Source organism: Artibeus jamaicensis, unplaced genomic scaffold (assembly GCF_021234435.1).
Source record: "Artibeus jamaicensis isolate MK-2021 breed Jamaican fruit bat unplaced genomic scaffold, CSHL_Jam_final contig_402, whole genome shotgun sequence".
Taxonomy (NCBI): domain Eukaryota; kingdom Metazoa; phylum Chordata; class Mammalia; order Chiroptera; family Phyllostomidae; genus Artibeus; species Artibeus jamaicensis.
In genome coordinates this window covers 19,865,666-19,883,715 of record NW_026521818.1, presented here as the reverse complement: position 1 = coordinate 19,883,715, position 18,050 = coordinate 19,865,666, and the positions used below count along the sequence as shown (strand labels likewise).

The window sequence follows — 18,050 nt, the reverse complement described above, 5'->3', positions numbered from 1 at the left end:
ACACGTTAAGGTTTCTCTGAATTTTAGACAGTGGACTCTAGTTTATAATCATAAAAAAGGGAAAAGTCTGTTATGAACATGGCATTCACAAGCAGGCAGATTTATACCTTTATACCCACAAAAGCATCAGGAGATCTGATCATGTTGTTTACAGAGTTCAGTAGCCAGAGAACAGACACAATTATCCTTATTGAAATGCAGCTTTTTGTTCTGTAGGAGAAAAGTCATAATTACCTCGAAGTTAAAGGGGAGAGAACCTTGCTTCTGAAAGTCATCTTTCAGAATATTTGCTCACTCACATCGATCTTGAAAGGAGGCATGGTCAGCCCGAATTCAGCTGCTGTACCTGTCCAGGGTGTATGTCTGTATTTTCCCAAAGGTCCTGGAGAAAGAGCTCTGGTAGGGGTGACCCTTCCCTGCTCTTCACACAGAAATGGGAAGCAAGGGGATGACAAGTAGCTTCCCTTCCCGGAAGGGGTGCATTTATGTTCTTCTGCCCCGTGTCAAACCATACTGATGTTTCTGCACTTTCCAATCAGGGGAAAGTGAAAAAAAGCACGGGGTCAGAAGAGCAGCCTGCACCTGCAAACTTGCTCTCTAGATATATTACCGTCCTTGTCCAATGCTTATCTCAGGGCTGATAAAGCACATGGTATGAGCAGAACAGGTAACTAACAGAGATAACTGGTACACATCCGCTCGAGAAATGGTTTGAGGAAGATACTTTTGATGTTGTGTATATATAGATGGCACTACTCCCCTGACAGTAAAGAAGCAGATGTTAGCAATTTTCAACTTGTGAATCCAGAAAAATTCTGGAAATAGGTTTGAAAAAATGAGAATTATAAAAAAACATTTGAATTGCTTAGCTCCGGTCCCAGGAGTGTACAAAGCATGCTTTAGAAAGCATTGTTTTCATCCCATTCAGCTATGAGTGTGGAGTAGCTACTGGGCGCCCCACACTGTAAGGTGCTGGGAGCATAGCACTGAGCAAACAAGGTGATGCCCTGACCTCACAGAGCTTGTGTTCTGGTGAGGAAGACAATTAACAAGTAGGTGAAAAGGTAAATGCCTAAAACAAATTAGTTGATGAGAAGTCCTAGAAAAGTAAACCAGAGTAAGGGGGAGAGAGTGTGGGTCAGATTAAGCCGTTCTCTGCTATTTTGCATTGGCGATCTCTGAGATGACTCTGAACACAGACCTGAGTCTGTGCTTTTCAGTCTACAGGAAGAGGTTTCTAGGAAGAGGAAAAAGCAAATTCAAAGGACCTGTGGTGGGAACGGACCTCAGGTATCTCAGAAACGATGACTCATGTGGCTAGAGGAAAGGAGATACTGGTGGGGGGTGAGTTCAGAGACAGGTGTAAGGCCTTATAGACTAAGGAAAGGAATTTGGACTATACCCTCAGTATGAGGGGAAGCAATTGGAGCATTTTGAGCAATGGAGTGAGGTGATCTGACATTTAAAAAAGTCATTCTATCTGCCATGTTGAGACTAGGATATTAAAAGGGTAAGAAAAAATGAAAGGGCCAGTTAGGGGGCCACTGGAGTAGTGACTGTGAATGGCGCTGTGGCAGTTGAGGATGTGATAGGTGCTTGGATTCAGGTTGCATGTGGGATGCAGAATCTGGAAGAAAGTGGGTGCTGATGGTGGCCTGGATGTGGTGGGGAAGGGAAAAAGAAAAAGCCAAGATCCAGAGTGACAACTAGAGGATTTTGGTGGCACTCTGGGCTGAATGGTGATGTCGGTTCCTGATACGGGGAAGACCAAGCAGGGAGTGGGTCGGCCTGGTGGTCCGTCAGGTGGAGCTGAGGACACAGGACATCAAGAGTTCTGCTTTGGATATGATAGTTTAAGAAGTCTGTTAGACCTCCCAAGGGGAAAGATCCATGAACTCAGATCTTAGCAGAGAGGTAGGAGATAGAGGTGTGAATTCGGGAGCATACGGATCAAAGTAGATAGATACTTTTACATAGATAATCTTTTAATGATAGACCTAGATGAAGGTCACTAGGAAGTTGGTGTAGATGGAGAAGTGGGTTGAAACTAGAGCGTTGATTCAGCCCAACATTTTGAGATGGAGAAGGGGAAGAGAAACCAGCAGAGAAGAGTGAGAAAGAGTAGACAGGGCAGTAGGAGGAACACAGGGAGGGCGGCGTCCTGGGAGACAAGGAAAGCTGTTATCATAGAGCCTATAGTGAAGACGCATGTTCTCCTGACATGTCAAAACAATAAGCTTTTGTTGCTTTCATCTTTTTAACCTCTCAACCTGGTTTACTTTTCTGTTTTGATCTGATATGTTTCTGTAAAAGTAACAACCATAATATATCCAAGAGTCTGTACCTATGTTATCGGTGTAGGAGTCTGTCTGATAAAAGCATAATACTTGTCATATTACTTTGTACAAAGTAGGTGCTCAGTAAATATGTACCAAATGGAATATTCAGACTTCTACAATATATGGTCAGTGTTCTATTGCACAGGCTGACCAGGGTGAAACAGTGTGCTTTTCCCTCTCCCTGTATCGTGGCAAGCAGTTAAGAAACCAGCATCATATTTCCATCCGTAGTGTGTCTTTTTCTCTCCTGTCCTTTGCTCTGTCTCATACCAGGTGTGAGCATTTTGTTTTTCATCTTGGGAGGTCGGCATTCTTTCTATGATGGAAATTTAGGTATATTCAAGTTTTTTTCCAACTCCAGTTGAGTGTAAATTTCTGTTTCTGTCATGTTTTGTTAAAAATATTTTATAAAATAACTTTTATTGTAACTGGTTCAAAAGAGGGAAAATTACCTCTTTTTTTGTTGTTCCAATTTTATACATATTGCCTGCTTCCCTTTTTTTTTTTTTTTGCTGTTGCTCTTTGCTGTAAACTTTAGATGTAGTAGAGCAAGTTGTTTTCATACAAATCCTCTGTAGCATAAAAGAGAAAGGGAATGAAGGTTCCTAGGACACCTTTAATGTGCAGCCACTGTGCATTTTGTCTTATTCACCATTTTTTTTGATCCTCATACTCCTGTGTTGTAGGGACTGATAGCACTGTTTATGGGCTGGGAATTAGAAAGATGTGATTAGGATATACTGGGGGCAGCGGGACTCCTGACCCGTTCACTGAACTGTTCTGCTTCCCAAAACAGTGCAGAAAAGGCTGCAAAATTTTGATATATTGCAGGATTTTTCTTTTGAGTATCTGCGGCACATCAGACACGGCAGTGGGTGGCAGGATTACAAAGGCAGACACGCCGTGGTCCCTGTCCTGCAAGAACGCAGTCCCGTGTGAGAGCTGGGATGTAAGCAAGTGGCTGTGTCAGTGGGTCTCTTTACTCGTTTTTCACAGTGCCCTTTCACATTAAAAAAAATTATTGAGGTTCCTGAAAACCTTTTGATTAAATGGGTAATAAAACCAATTTTTATCATATTAAAAATTAAAATTGAGAAATTTAAAAAATGTTGAAGTCATTTAAAATAGCAAAATAAAGTAAAACCATGTTGTATGTTAGCATAAATTTTTTTGAACAATAACTGCATTTCCAAGCCAAAAAAAAAATTGAATGAGCAGAGAGGCATTGTTAGTTTAAAGTAAACTAGAGTTGATCTCGACTGGATGAGCTCTTTCCAGGGACAGCTCAAAGCTTGTGCATCCAGTCCTGTTCTCCCCCCTGGCATTTGGAAGCTCTGTTTGGAAGACCCTGAGAGAAGCAAACCCCTTCTCCACTTACCCGGAGATAGATCCCGAGTGTCGGTCATGAGTGCTTTTTCCTATTCATGCCTTCTTAAAGGCTAGCATATGTCTAAGGAAAGAACATATCTGGGAAAGTGGCTTCCATTTGCATTTCTTACAGTTTGACAGTATTTAAAGAAAACTCGCATTATCATTAGTTACAGTAGACAACTGGTACATTTTTGCACTGTATCTTTTTTAAGATTTTATTGATTTATTTAGTTTTAGAGAGCTGGGGAAGGAGAAAGAGAGAGAGAGAGAGAGAGAAGTAACAATGTGTGAAAGATACATTGACTGGTTGCCTCTCACGTGCCCCCAACCAGGGTGCTGGCCCACAACCCAAGGCCTGTGCCCTGACTGGGAATCGAGCCAGTGACCTTTTGGTACTCAGGTCAGCACTTAATCCTCTGAGTCACTCCAGCCAGGGCTGCAGTATATCTTTCTAGTGATGGAAATCTTTGAATCTTGGCAATTGTTTCTGTGGAATTACTATTGAGGGTTCTGTTTCAGGTTTTTGCTTTCTTCCAGCATTCCTGTTCACCTCCACCTTTCTCATGACCTTTATTTCCTTTCTTTTATCCTCTATATTTATTCACTTCATTTACTGCTCTTACCCATATTTCAAGGCAGTCATTATTTGTCATTGCTCCTTGGGACAAATGGAGAAGAGGAAAGGTGTGGTTCTTAGGGAGATGTACTTGCGCAAACATACATAGAATCCTGCCTTTGAGCAAAGCCTGATGCACACAAAGAATGTTAAGACCATTGGCATGGTGGTGCTTTGAGACGAAGATGCCTTTCATGTCAAAGTACGCTTTGTTCCTGCTGCTGTCAGCAGAACAGAAGCCAGGGTGGGCGTCTGGAGGGTGACAAGTAATCCAGTTCAATATTTCTGGTAAGGAAATAGCATTACTGCATCTGTAAATGTCAGTTTATTTATTGAGCTTCCCACTTTTTATACTTAGCTCACTTGAAGTACATATAACTGTGCTTGGCTCCTTTACTTCCCTTGAAACTCTTCACCCCTGTTTTGGGGCTCAGGTCATAGAGTGTCTTCTTCATCTGTGAGCACAGTGTTTCTGTTCAACACGGTGGGTGGATTGAGACACATGCTCTTAGTCTCGGTATTTTCTACGAAGAAGACATGATTCTTGAATTCAGCTGTTGGCAGTATGGTTCCCAGGAATACCTATTTTTCAAGGAATCTAAAAAGTGATCTTTCAGGAGACTTCTTGTCAGGGGTCTTGGCTGCTGCGCTGAGTCCCACGAGGGTGGCGCAGTGGACGAAGAGGGCAGCTGAGGTTCCGTTCTGGTGCCCTGGCTCCATCTGAGCCACGGAACCCTGGTCTCCCCATCCCCGGGATGAAGTGAGAGAGTGTGTCTGCATGTGTTTGTCATCATCACGTAAAAATTTTGAACTGTGGGTTAATTTTCTATGAAAGAACTTATTGTACTGACACACTGAGGTTTTCCCCTTTTCTCTACGACCTCTACACATTACAGCTCTCTACACATTAGTTATTTCTCTGGATTTTATTGCTGAATTGATGATATTTCCCCCCATTTTTTATATTAGTTTTACCCTTTCCTTATTTCACTCCTCGCTCCTTTGTTGCTTTCTTCTTTTCTGACTTTGGCTTCTCTGCTTTGTTGCCATATGTTCCTTGTTTTCCCATATCACATGTTTTCCTCCTTCCTTTCTCCCTCTTTCCGCGTAGAGTCTGCCTCCTTTGCCCTAGATTTCCCCATTTTCACTCATATCCTTACTTGTAGGAGAGAGACTGTAAAGTTAGTAGAACTGGAGTAGAGTATTGAATGGTTATTTTCCGACTATCTGAACATTAGAGACAGCCAGTCCTTGTGATTATGATTTAAAAACAAAACAGCTTTTACCGGATGGTTGCTTAACAATGTGGTTTACATGAACTGTGTAGGCCTTTGTCTCCCTATACACTTAAATATTTTTGTAAATGCATAATGTGAACAGTAGCTTGCGTTATAGAGGTGAGATCCGTTATTGGCTGCATCTCCACACTACAGTGTTGTACTGGGGGGTTTACCGTACTCTCTAGTGAGCTCCTTGCTGTGTTTGTGTGCAGCCGTCTGTGAAAACGGATGTCAGAATGGTGGACGTTGTATTGGACCCAACCGCTGTGCTTGTGTTTACGGATTCACCGGTCCACAGTGTGAAAGAGGTAAGAAAAGAGAAATGAGAATTCCATTTGGAGAAGTCTGTTGTAATTGTAAAAATGTATAATTTCTTGTTATCCCATTAGAATTGTTCAAATGAAGTAATATTTTCATTCCTCTTTAGTGATGTCTGTAAGTTGAATGGTTAAGACTTTGAAATATAGCTGATAGCTATAGCTGATGCTTCTATAGCTGATACAAGTATTTCAGTTTTCCCCACCAGAGTGACCTTAGTACAAGAGGCCAAATCTGAGGCTACGCATCCAGGGTAATTTTGAATGACTGACTGATGGCATATTGTAATGATGTGCTTAATTCAAATTGGAAGTCATTGTTGGGAGTTATGCCTCTATTAAGCAAATAACGTGAAAGTGTTCTTGGCTATAAAGGCAACAAAAATGGTATACATTGCCTTCACCAATAAGGAAATGTATTACAATGTATAACAAAAAGTCCAGAGCTAGTGGCCTTCAGGTAGGATGTGATCAAAGTTGTCACTGCTCCTGTGCTTCCCTCTGCCGTGTCCTCTGCTGCATCACTTTCCCCACCCGGAAGTTCTCTGTGGTTGTAAAATGAATGCCATCAGTAGCCGCGGCAACACACTTCCTCGTGCACATCTAGAGAGAGAAAATTTCTCCTTTAATCACGGCCAATAATAGTTCTATGTGCCGATTGGCTTAAGCTTTTGTTTTTGAACCAGTCCATTGCCAAGTGGATGGCATGAGTACTATGTTTGATGTACACTTAGACCTGTCCTCGGGGCAGCTTATTCGTGATCTTTCCCAAAGTCACGTGAAGGGGAGAGTTTGGTATCTGAACCCAGCAGAGGTTGCGTTGGGAAGAAGAAAAGGAGTGGGGGAATGGGTGCTGGCCAGGCAGCCGGCATTGTCCACTTTATGCTTATAGATGGTTTGCGAAGCCAATGTGAAAGCATTTACCACAATTTGAATTAGCAGTTAAACTCATGACCTACTGTAGATTGACAGTCCCTGCACTGATACACTTAGAAGTAAACTACTGATACTGTCATAGTAGCAAATGGGTGCCAATGGTATATCGAAGAAGTAAAGCTTTATAAAATGTGATAAATAACTATTTAGTACTGAACCATATGAGTAAAAGTAAGATTAAATTAAAAGCAATATTACATAATCATTTATAATTACATACATCCTCAATTTATTTTTCCAGGGCTTGTCATAGTATCCAAAATTGTATAGTGCCTTCTTTGTTACAGAACTTTAGAGTATACAGAGCTATATCATTGAAGTATTATGATAAGTAGTGGTGACGTTTATATATGTGTGTGTGTAAAGGCTTTGAGTTGCAAAGAAACCTTATATTTAAAAAATTAAACTCATTACTCTGACAAAAATTTCATCTTGGTGTTCAGGTTAAATCTTGAGGAGAAACTGAGAAATTAGAAGTAGATGGTGAAAGAAAAGTAAGATGTATGCAGCCTTTAACATCCATGTTTATATTATATTTACATTACTCCTAAGGTAACTGAGATTTCTTGAGGCTGAACTACATTCCACACATGACAGAGTTTATAGTTACACTTTGGATAAATTTAAATGTCTTTACCAGATGCTTTTATTGGGGGAGAAAAATTAATTACGAAATGTTAGCACAAGAAGATAAGTTGTTAAGAATGCTATAACACAAATTTCCTAGTTGACATTAAGTTTATTTTAATGCCATAGAATGGAAAATAGTTAAATTTGAATTTTCAAACATGATTATAATTGGTGGAGATGTGGTTCGTTTTTTTCTGGAAGTCGTGTAAGCTTTGCAGCTGTGTCATCCTGAAGCAGATTTCAAGCTCGATTGGCAAAGGAACGGGGTAGTTTCGACTCAGAGGCTCCCGGGCATCACACCATCGTCCAGCAGTTACGCACTCGCTGGAATTTGTTGGTCTTTACTGACGGTGTGAGAGGCCAATAGAGACCGGCATGTATTTTACATGTACAGTAGCATATTTCCAGAAGAAATGACACAATTAATTAGTTAACAAATTGGCCTGAAGGGTAGTTTTTAAAATGTACGCTTATTTCTTAAAAATTTCAAATTTCTGCCCTTCAGATGCAAGTTCTAAAACTTCATTTTTTTTTTTTGCAAAGGAGTTAGTTAATTCCCACTAGTAGATTGAAATCATGAACTTAAACACTTTGGAAAGATTTTCAACTGGATTTTTCTTAAGAAACATTGTCTGCATAAATACAAAAAAACTTATTTATGTTGCAGTTAATGACTAAGTTCGTGTGTCCTGTTAACCTTTAAAGTTCATGTGGTGTGTTTCAATTACAGAATTTCAAAATATGTATTCTTTGTTTTCTTAAAAAAGTACTTTTGTAGAATTAGGGATTTTTTCCCTCTTAATGTAGAATACACATAATTTTCCTTTAAATCGGCCTCTGGGGATCAGTTGCATGATAAAACATGGCTGCTTTTCCCGCTATCTGGGCTGCTGGGAGACTGGTTTCCGGGCTGGAGACAGAGACTGATGGTGACTAGTGGCTGGCATGATTACAGTATTTAACTTGAGGCTTGGTGCCGGGTAAGCTGAACCTTTTGGAATTCTCTTCTCACTCTTGCTGATATGTATAATGACCTTTCATACTTAGTATTAACAATAAAGGGTTTTTGTGGCCACATGCTGATTATAAAATGCTGGCAGTCCAGCTGTGTCCAAGGCACATGAAGGCACTCAAGTCCTTTTGTTTCTTTTTCAAACAGATGGCATTTGAAAAAGGATAAACATTGCACTTAATATGCACCTGAGAATACATAGAAATAGAATCAGCATTATATACAAAAACGTTGTGTTTTTTTCCCCCCTAACACGTGAAGTGTACCTTACTGTTTATCAGTAGAAACTTGGATGGGGTGGGCAGGCAAGAAAGGAATTTACTTACATAAGAGATTTCCGGACAACATACGATGATTACTTGAGCATAAATGTGCCCAAAGTCCCTGTTCCAGTTTCTTTGACATAAGTGATTGTTGAAATTTTAGTTTTTAATTGAACCTTCTTTGAACTTTGCATAAGGATCAGCTCTTAAGAATATATTCTAGACCCTTTTAAAATGTAAGAATTACTACTACAAATTATTTTTATCATTTAAGTATGACTTCCTTTAAAAGGTGTATAAGGTAAAATTTCAAATACCCTTATGCCTAGTAAATTTTCCTTTAAAATGTACCTTAAAAAGGAGGATGAGAGATTTACTTTTTTTTGACATTTTCAAGAAAAATCCTACTTTAAAAACTGGATCTACATTGGAAAAAAGTGAGATCAAGTTGCAAATGTTAGTTTATAAAATCTAAACTTTCGAGCCTTTATGTAAAATGAAGAATGGAAAGATTTCACTTCAGGGTTACTTTCACAAAACCATCCCCTTGTGGCATCTAATGCGTGAACTCAGGGACAAAAAAGCATGCTAAGAAGGAGTCACTCAGCCCCTGCTCGAGTGCCGCCTCACTCCATCAAGAGACAGTGTTTCATGGTCAATCTTGAGCGTTCACATTCTGCGTTATCATGCACCTGCCTAAGCTGTGAATTTAACAGGTGTACCTCCCTTATTGCCTAGGTCAGAGGCAATGTGATGATAGTGATGCCCCAGCGCTGGGAGTCAACCACAATTTACCACTCAGGTCTGCATTGTTGGAATGTGAAGTCTAATTAGAAACTCTTGAATTACCCTGTACATTTTTGTTCACCCACCCACATTTCAGGAGGTAAAGTAACTGTGACAGTTAGTTACCCTACTCAGTCAGACCTTAGGCATATTCTCCATGAACAAGAGTGAAGACAGGCAAAGCAGGATTTTTCTGAATTCTGGGAATTATGTACACCAGATCTGAGTTTGTTCAGAAATAATTGATATACTTACTAATCAACATTAATTCTCGGGTCTTGCAACTTATTATATAGTATGCAGGGTGGATTTGTTCAGCCTATGAATATTCAAGTGACATAGCAAGTTGATAGCACGACCAGGAATACAGGGGAGTCTGGAGACAGAACATGCTGTACTTAGCAGACTTCTAAACTCATAAATTTCATACTTCCAGGAAATGTATAAGCAGTGCTCTTTAGAAGAAATTCCTTTCATTAATAATGTTTTACCTAAAGCAACACATATTTATTGTAAGATAAAAATAAGACAGGACAAAACAAAATGTAATTATTTATAGTTTCTCCATTCAGAATGAGTTACTTTTAACATTTTGGAGAATGGATTTCGAGTACTCTTTTCTATGGCACACGTAGTGTTTACAAAGAATGGGATCTTTCCGTTCTTGTTGGAATCTCCAGGAACACGAAATGTGCTTCTATCCTGCTTTTCTTTTTCTTTTATGAAATACATTATATTTTGTTAGAGATTGTAAAAGTTTCACTGATGGCTAGGCCTCTACATTCTGTACGACTGTAATATTTGTAAGGTTATTTTATCTTTTTTTTAGAAGATTTTATTGTTTTTAGAGAGAGGGGAAGGGAAGGAGAAAGGGAGAGAAACATCAATGTGTGAGAGATACATAGATCCATGGCCTCTCACGCGCCCCCAAGTGGGGACGTGGCCCACAACCCAGGCATATGCCCTGACTAGGAATTGGAACTAGTGACCTTTTGGTTCACAGGCCAGCACTCAATCCACTGAGCCACACCAGCCAGGGCAAGGTTATTTTTTTTATCTTACAGATGAATAAACTTTGTCCAGGTCAAACTTACAGTAGCATTGAGAGGATAAAGACAGGAGGAGGCTGTCAAACAATCTTCCTGAAGATCTTAAACTCTAGTATGGTGGTAGGGCAGCGTGCCATAATTATAGTCCCAGGTTTTCTTTTTCTTTTCTTGCTTTGTTTGTATTGTAGCAATCCTGTGGTAAAAATTTATGTAGATATATCTATATCCTTGATTTTATTCTTAGGATATATATTAGAAATCTCACTGCTGAGTTGTTGAGTTTGTAAAAATTTAAAGCTTTTGTTATGTTCATTTTCCTCTGAAAAGCTCCTTATTTTTTATTCCTATGGTGTTGTGTTCAAAAAGTCTTTTCCCATCCACAAATCTTACAAAAATCTATAGTTTTTTTTCTTAATGCTTTTGGGATTTTACTTTTCTTTAACTTTTGAATAAGTTAGACCATCAGCGGAGTAACCAAAGTAACTTTATTTACAAACGTTTATCAAATACCAGTTGAGTGCTTCGTAAGCATTAGGCTAAGTACTTGGAACTGAAGTTAAAAGACAAATAATGTATGCTCACCGTTGAGAAGTAAATTACCTCTTTAAAGAACAGAACCAGTCATGTACTTTAAACATGAAAATGTGATATGACACAGAAAATACTGTAATAGGAGTAGGAACAAATTCTTATGAGAGCTCAGAAATGCTCCCTGATTAAGACAAAGCTAGAAACGTCTTTCTGAAGTTCCTCTCAGCGGGGAAAAAACAACGCATTCTAATAGGAAAAACGGTATTGCATTAATTCCTATATTGATATTTTAAGATATATCATGATTGAATCTTATGCTAAATAACATCATTTAAACTCCATAATTAATTACCAATTACCACAGTCACTGAACTGATACTTGTTTTACAGAAATAAGATGTCTCCCTTCTTTGTTTTTTTTTTTTTGTGTGTGTGCTTTGAAGATCAGTGAGAATGAAATTACAGGGAGTAGAGAGAATGTTGCCAACTGCAATGTCAGACTCACATGCGCCTGTGTGTGCGCACACACAGTTCAGTCCTGCACCCGTGAGGCGGTTGGGAGCATTTTATAACCTTGCTCGCTCTAAGCTAAACTTAGCCTTAAATGGGCATCAGAGAAATACCAAAAGATCTCTGAGAACTTAACTTTTGGCACTAGCTCAGATGACATCCTTATCTTGAATGCCATTAAGAGCACAAGGGAAAGAAAATGAGAGGAAAAAAGCAGACAGTAGGAGCTGGAAGGAGGAGATGGGAAGAAGAAAATGGAGCATGATAGAAGAGGGAGATGAAGTGCTCAGATGAGGAGCAGAGATGTTTGTGTAAGGAAAAGCACCTAAGTTTGGGAAAAAATGCACTCATTCACTGATATTTGGGAGAGGTGAAGGTTTTTCTTTCACATTCTTTGATTTCAGCCTCTGCTGCTTAGATCTGTGCAGTGAAACCAAATATGCTCACATACCGTTAGACCCTGATGCTTTATTTATACGACTGCTTTAAATTAAAGCGGTATTTTCATTTATTCCTGCTCTAAGTGCTTTTCTTTACACATTTCTTTGTTTTTGGTTTATCTACCTAGAGGCAGGGGAACCTACAACACAAAATTAGAATATTGAAATATATTTATGTAGCTCCATAAATATTTTCCTTTTTTCCACTTTCAGCATCAGGTCAGAGAACATTAAATGTGTGGAAATTGGGCAAAGCTACAACACACACACACATACACACACACACACACACACACACACACACCAATGAAATGTTACATAGGATGTAGCCAAAAGGAATTAATAACAAAATGTGCCCGTGTGGGGGTATGGGATTTATGTAATACACACTGCGTATTTCAAAACTCCCAAATAGTACAAGTTCCTAAGTAACATTTGTCTCCAAGGGTTTCAGATAAAGGATTGTGGACCTATAATTACCCAGTGGATTTGTTGGGAAGATGAAAAGCAGTAACGTGTTAAGCTTTGGTTACATATAGGCAGAGTGCCTGGGACATGATGGGCATCCACTAAGTGATCTTCGTTGTGTTTAGAAACACAGGGTGTAATCTGAATCAAAACTGAATGTTAAGACCTGTGTGAGCTTAGAAATGTGATTGTCTTCTCTGATCCCTGTTTCTGCATATGTAATACATGTCTACTGTGTCCATCTAGAATTACTTTTGTGAGCCTTAAATGATGTAGCGTAATACCTGGCACTCAGTAAATGATAAGTGTTGATGCTTGCCTGTTTTAACTGGACTCCTTGGTTATCAAAAAGACAGATGTGGTGAGTGGGGAATAAAAGAATATTTTCAGCTATTTTAAGACATACTGCTCTGGCTGGTGTGGCTCAGTGGATTTAGCATGGGCCTGTGAACCAAAGGGTCACTGGTTCGATTCCTAGTCAGGGCACATGCCTGGGTTGTGGGCCAGGTCCCCAGTGGGGTGCATGCTGGAGGCCACCACACATTGATGCTTCTCTCCCTCTCTATCTCCTTCCCTTCCCCTCTCTAAAAATAAATAAATAAAACCTTTTTTAAAAAGACATACTAATAAAGTTTAAAGCTGTTCCTATCGAGAGTGGAAGTATCCAGAATAAATAGCATACCTTAAGAGAGGTTTCACATTCGTGGTAAAGGAATTAAATGAGAGATGAAAGTGCCCAGCCAGTGTCTGTCACAGAGTAAGTGCTCAATAAATGATGTTATAATTATGAAAAAATAAAGTCAAGATATGTGCTCTCTCAGACAAAATTGTCTTGATGGATGAAGGACAGTGTTCCCAGGTTGTTGGGACTGTCTCAGGTCAGGGTGCATCAGTTGTGAACTTGCTGAGTTTCACTGTTTAGTTTTGTGGGCTTTTTGTAATAGTACAGATCAATTGAAAAATATAGTATATCATTATCACTATTTTATGGGTTATGTAGTTGAATTTTTTGATCCTGCTTATCCAGTTTAGACATGTCTCTACTGTAAACACCACTACTGCTGTCAGTAGTCAGTCACTGTCTAACTATCTGGTCCTGGCAGATGCGTCCTAAAAGCAACACCTAGAAGGATCATTTATTTAAGAACAAAGTTCAATAATAGTTTTTAAAATATAAAAAAAGCCGAGCACTCAATAAGGTAAAATTCACAATAAATTGCATCTAATCAAATATTATTGATAAATAATATTCTACAAATAAGTGGGAGAGTATGATCACAATAAGAATTGCCAGTCAATCAAAATATACCCAGAACCTATACAGATGTTAGAATTAGCAGACTAGCAGGATAAAACAGCTTTTATAAGTGTATTTGATATGTTTATAAAGCTAGAGGAAAGGTTCAAAATGTTAAATAGAGGCATGGAATCCAAATAGAATTTTTAAAGGTGAAAAACTTTTCAGAAAAACAATATCTGAGGTGAGGCCCTGGCTGGTGTAGCTCAGTGGATTGAGTGCAGGCTGTGAACCGAAGTGTCTTAGGTTCGATTCCCAGTCAGGGTGCATGCCTAGGTTGTGGGCCAGGTCCCCAGTGGGGGCCATGTGAGAGGCAACCACACACTGATATTTCTCCCTCCTTTCTTCTCTCTCTAAAAATAAATAAATAAAATCTTTAAAAAATATATGAGGTGAAAAATATTCTCCATGGGAGTAGTAACAGGTTAGATGTTGTAGATGAAAAGATTAGTGAGCCAGAAAATATAGTAATAGAAATTATTCAAAATGAAATGTAGAAAAAAAGGCTAAAAAATTAGGAAAATATCATTGAGCTTTATGGTAACTTTATGTTTACTACCAACATGTGATTGGATTATCGAAGGAGTGGTGGCAGAAAAAATATATTTGAAGAAATAATGGTCAAAAAATGTTCAGGTTTGATGGATGCTGTGAACTGACAGAACTGAAAGATCAGTGACCTCCCCAACCCCACGAAAAGAAACATGAAATAAATTATATCAAGAAGCATTATAATTAAATTACTCCAAACTAGGTATACAGAGAAAATCTTAAAAGCAGCAAGAGAAAAAATGATGTTTTATACAGAGAAAAAAAAGATAAAGATGACAAATTTCTTGTCAGAAACAGTGAGGGGAAAAAAATAAACAATGGAACAGCATGTTTAAAGAACTGAAATAAAAAAAATTAAAAAATTATTCACCTGGGATTTTATATTTAGAACACTGTCTTTTAAAAACAAAGGCAAAATAAAGCTTTTTTCAAGCATAAAAGATGAAAGAAGTCCTTACTCATAGGCCTGCACTAAGTGAAATGTTGATGCAGTTCTTTGGGCAGAAGCATATTAATATCAGGTCCAAGTATGAATCCATTCAAAAGGAATGAAGAACATCATAAAGGTAACTGCATAAGTTTTTTGTACTATTTAAATCCCTTTAAGCAATAGATTGTTTAAACAAAAAGTAATTATGGAGTTTATAGTAGTTGTGTTAAAATATGGTAAAACAAGAGCACAAAGTCTGGTAGATTCTTATATACTCTCTCAAGTAGTAATATTACTTGAAATAGACTTTGATAAGTTGAAGATATGTACTCTAAACATGTAAGCAAATACTAAACATTTTAGAGTTATAACAAAAAGGCCAAGTATAGGTGGTAAGAATAATAAAAAATATTCAAGAGAAAGCAGCAAAAGAAGACAAGGGGAACAAATAATGAATGGGTAATTAAAAAGTAGATACAAAAGTATTAATAGTAGAGTTAAACCTAGCTATGCCAATACTCATTTAATGTATTGCAACACTACATTTAAAAGGCAGAGATTTTTAGGATTAAAAAAAGCAATATCCAATTATATATTGCCCATAAGAAATCTATTTTGAATAAAAGACACTAATAGATTAAAAGTGTGGAAAAAGAAATACCTGGCTAATACTAGTCAAAAGAAAGCTGGAGTGGCTAGATTAGTATCAGACAAGTAGTTTCAGAGCAAAAAATACTAGTATTAGGAATAAAGAAGGTCATTTCATAATGATAAAAACATCAGTTAATCAAAAGGATATGAAAATTTGAAACCTTTGCATACTCAATAACATACCTTCAAAATATATGAAGTAAAAAGTGAGAGAACTACAAGGAGGAATAAACAAACTCATAATTATAGTTGGAGATTTCAGTGCCCCTTGCTGAATACTTGATAAGTAATAGAAAGTCAGTAAGGATACAGAAGATTCAGACAACTCCATCAGTCTTTTTGACCTGTTTGAAATTTATAGAATACTCCAGCACACAACAGCAGAGAATGCATATTCTTTTCAAGTGCACTTGGAACATTTAGGAAGATCATATTGAGTCATAAACCAAGTTTCAGTAAATTTAAAAGGATTCCAGTTAAAGTGTATCTCAGTCCATAATGGAATGAATTTAGAAATCAGTATCAGAAAAATCTCAAAAAAATTACCCAAACATTCAGAAACTATGTAACTCATTTTAATACCTAAGGATTAATGAAGAAAACAAAGACAAATTAGAAAGCATTTTGAACTGAATGAAAATGAAAGCACAATGTATTAAAATTTGTGGGATGCTACTAAAGGAGTGTTTAGAGGAAAATTCATAGCTCTCAAGGTAAAAAAAAAGAGGTCTCAAATCAGTGATCTCACCTATTCATTAAATAATTAGAAAAAGAAGGGCAAATTACACCAACATAAGAAGAGGAAAATATTTAAATTTAGAGTGAAAATAAATGAAGTAGCACCCAGAAACACTAAGAAAAATTACTGAAACCAAAAGCTGGTTCACTGAAAAGAACAATAAAATTGGCAAGCCTTTATCCACACTAATCAGAAAAAAGTAAAGACAAAGTAGCAGCATTAAGAATATGCAAAGTGAGGGGGACTTCCGCCAAGATGGAGGCATAGGTGGAAGCACTGCACCTTCTCACACAACGAAGTTTAAAAACAGCAAAGTTGTAGCAACAAAAACGCAGCCAAACCACAGAAAATTGAACTACACGGAAGTCTGACAACAATGAACCCTTCAGCCAAACCGGTAAGAGGGGCAGAGCCAGCAGCAGAGCAGGGTCCTGCAGGAAAGATCCACTGGACCGACCTAGGCATGCTATCCAGGTGCACCAGCAGCAGTGGGCAGATCACACGTGTAGAGAAGCGGGCAGACCCACTGACGGCTGATCGCGGTCACACATTCTCACGCAGATAAACTAGTGAAGGAGCTAGCTGTGAGATGGACCAGGCAGGCCCCAGCGGCAGGAAGCGGCAGAGGGAACCACCAATGTCCCTCTTGGACCCCACCCCCACATACAGCGTCACAAACCAGTGACCTGGGTTGCCCCGCTCTGGTGAACAATTAAGGCTCCGCTCTTCATACATAGCAGGAACAAACAGATCAAAACATGACTCAAGAACAACTCAGAGCCCCAGAGCCGATAAATCTAAGCAATGAAGAAATAGCCAAACTTTCAGATGCACAGTTCAAAACACTGGTGATCAGGATCCTCATAGAACTGGTTGATTTTAGTCAGAAATAGAGGAACATATGAAGGCTAAACTAATTGAAATGAATGGAAATACACAGGAAACCAATAGTGATGGAAAGGAAACTGGGGTTCAAATCAAAGGAGTGGACCAGAAGGAGGAAAAAAATGACCAAACAGAAAAGGACGAAGAAACAAGAATTCAAAAAAATGAGGAGAGGCTTAGGAACCTCCAGGACATCTTTAAACGTTCCAACATCCAAATTATAGGGGTACCAGAAGGGGAAGAGGAACAGCCGTGAGTGGAAAACTTATTTGAACAAACAATAAAGGAGAACTTCCCCAATCTGGCAAAGGAAATAGACTTCCAGGAAATCCAGGAAGCTCTGAGAGTCCCAAAGAAGTTGGACCCAAGAAGGAACACACCAAGGCACATCATCATTACATTAGCCAAGATTAAAATGAAGGAGAGAATCCTAGAAGCAGCAAGAGATAGGGGACTGTCACCTACAAAGGAGTCCCCATCAGACTGTCAGCAGATTTCTCAAAAGAGACCTTCCAGGCAAGAAGGGGCTGGAAAGAAGTATTCCAGGTCATGAAATCCAAAGACCTACGTCCAAGATTGATCTATCCAGCAAAACTTTCATTTAGAATGAGAGGACAGATAGAGTGCTTCTCAGATAAGATCAAATTCAAGGAGTTCATCATCACCAAGCCCTTATTATATGAAATGTTAAAGGGACTTACCTAAGAAAAAGAAGATAAAAAATATGACCAGTGAAAGGGCAGCAAACTCACAGTTACTAAGAACCACACCTAAAACAAAAGCAAACTAGGAGGACAGCTAGATCAGGAGCAGAACTGTAGAAATGAAGATCACATGGAGGGTTAGCAACAGGGGAGTGGGAGAAGGAGAAGTGGGGAGAAGGTACAGAAAATATGTAGCATAGATGGTAGGTAGAAAATAGGGGGAGGGCAAGAATAGTATGGGAAA

At 38.6% G+C, this 18,050-nt stretch overlaps 1 protein-coding gene across 1 annotated transcript in view; it reads left to right on the top strand.

The window, feature by feature from the left end:
• FBN2 (fibrillin 2) overlaps positions 1 to 18,050 on the top strand; it is a 264,006-nt gene that overhangs the window by 11,970 nt on the left and 233,986 nt on the right. Inside the window, exon 5 of the mRNA XM_037138205.2 lies at positions 5,819 to 5,914. Coding sequence (XP_036994100.2) covers positions 5,819 to 5,914 — 96 coding nt within the window. The remainder of the gene's footprint in view (positions 1 to 5,818; positions 5,915 to 18,050) is intronic.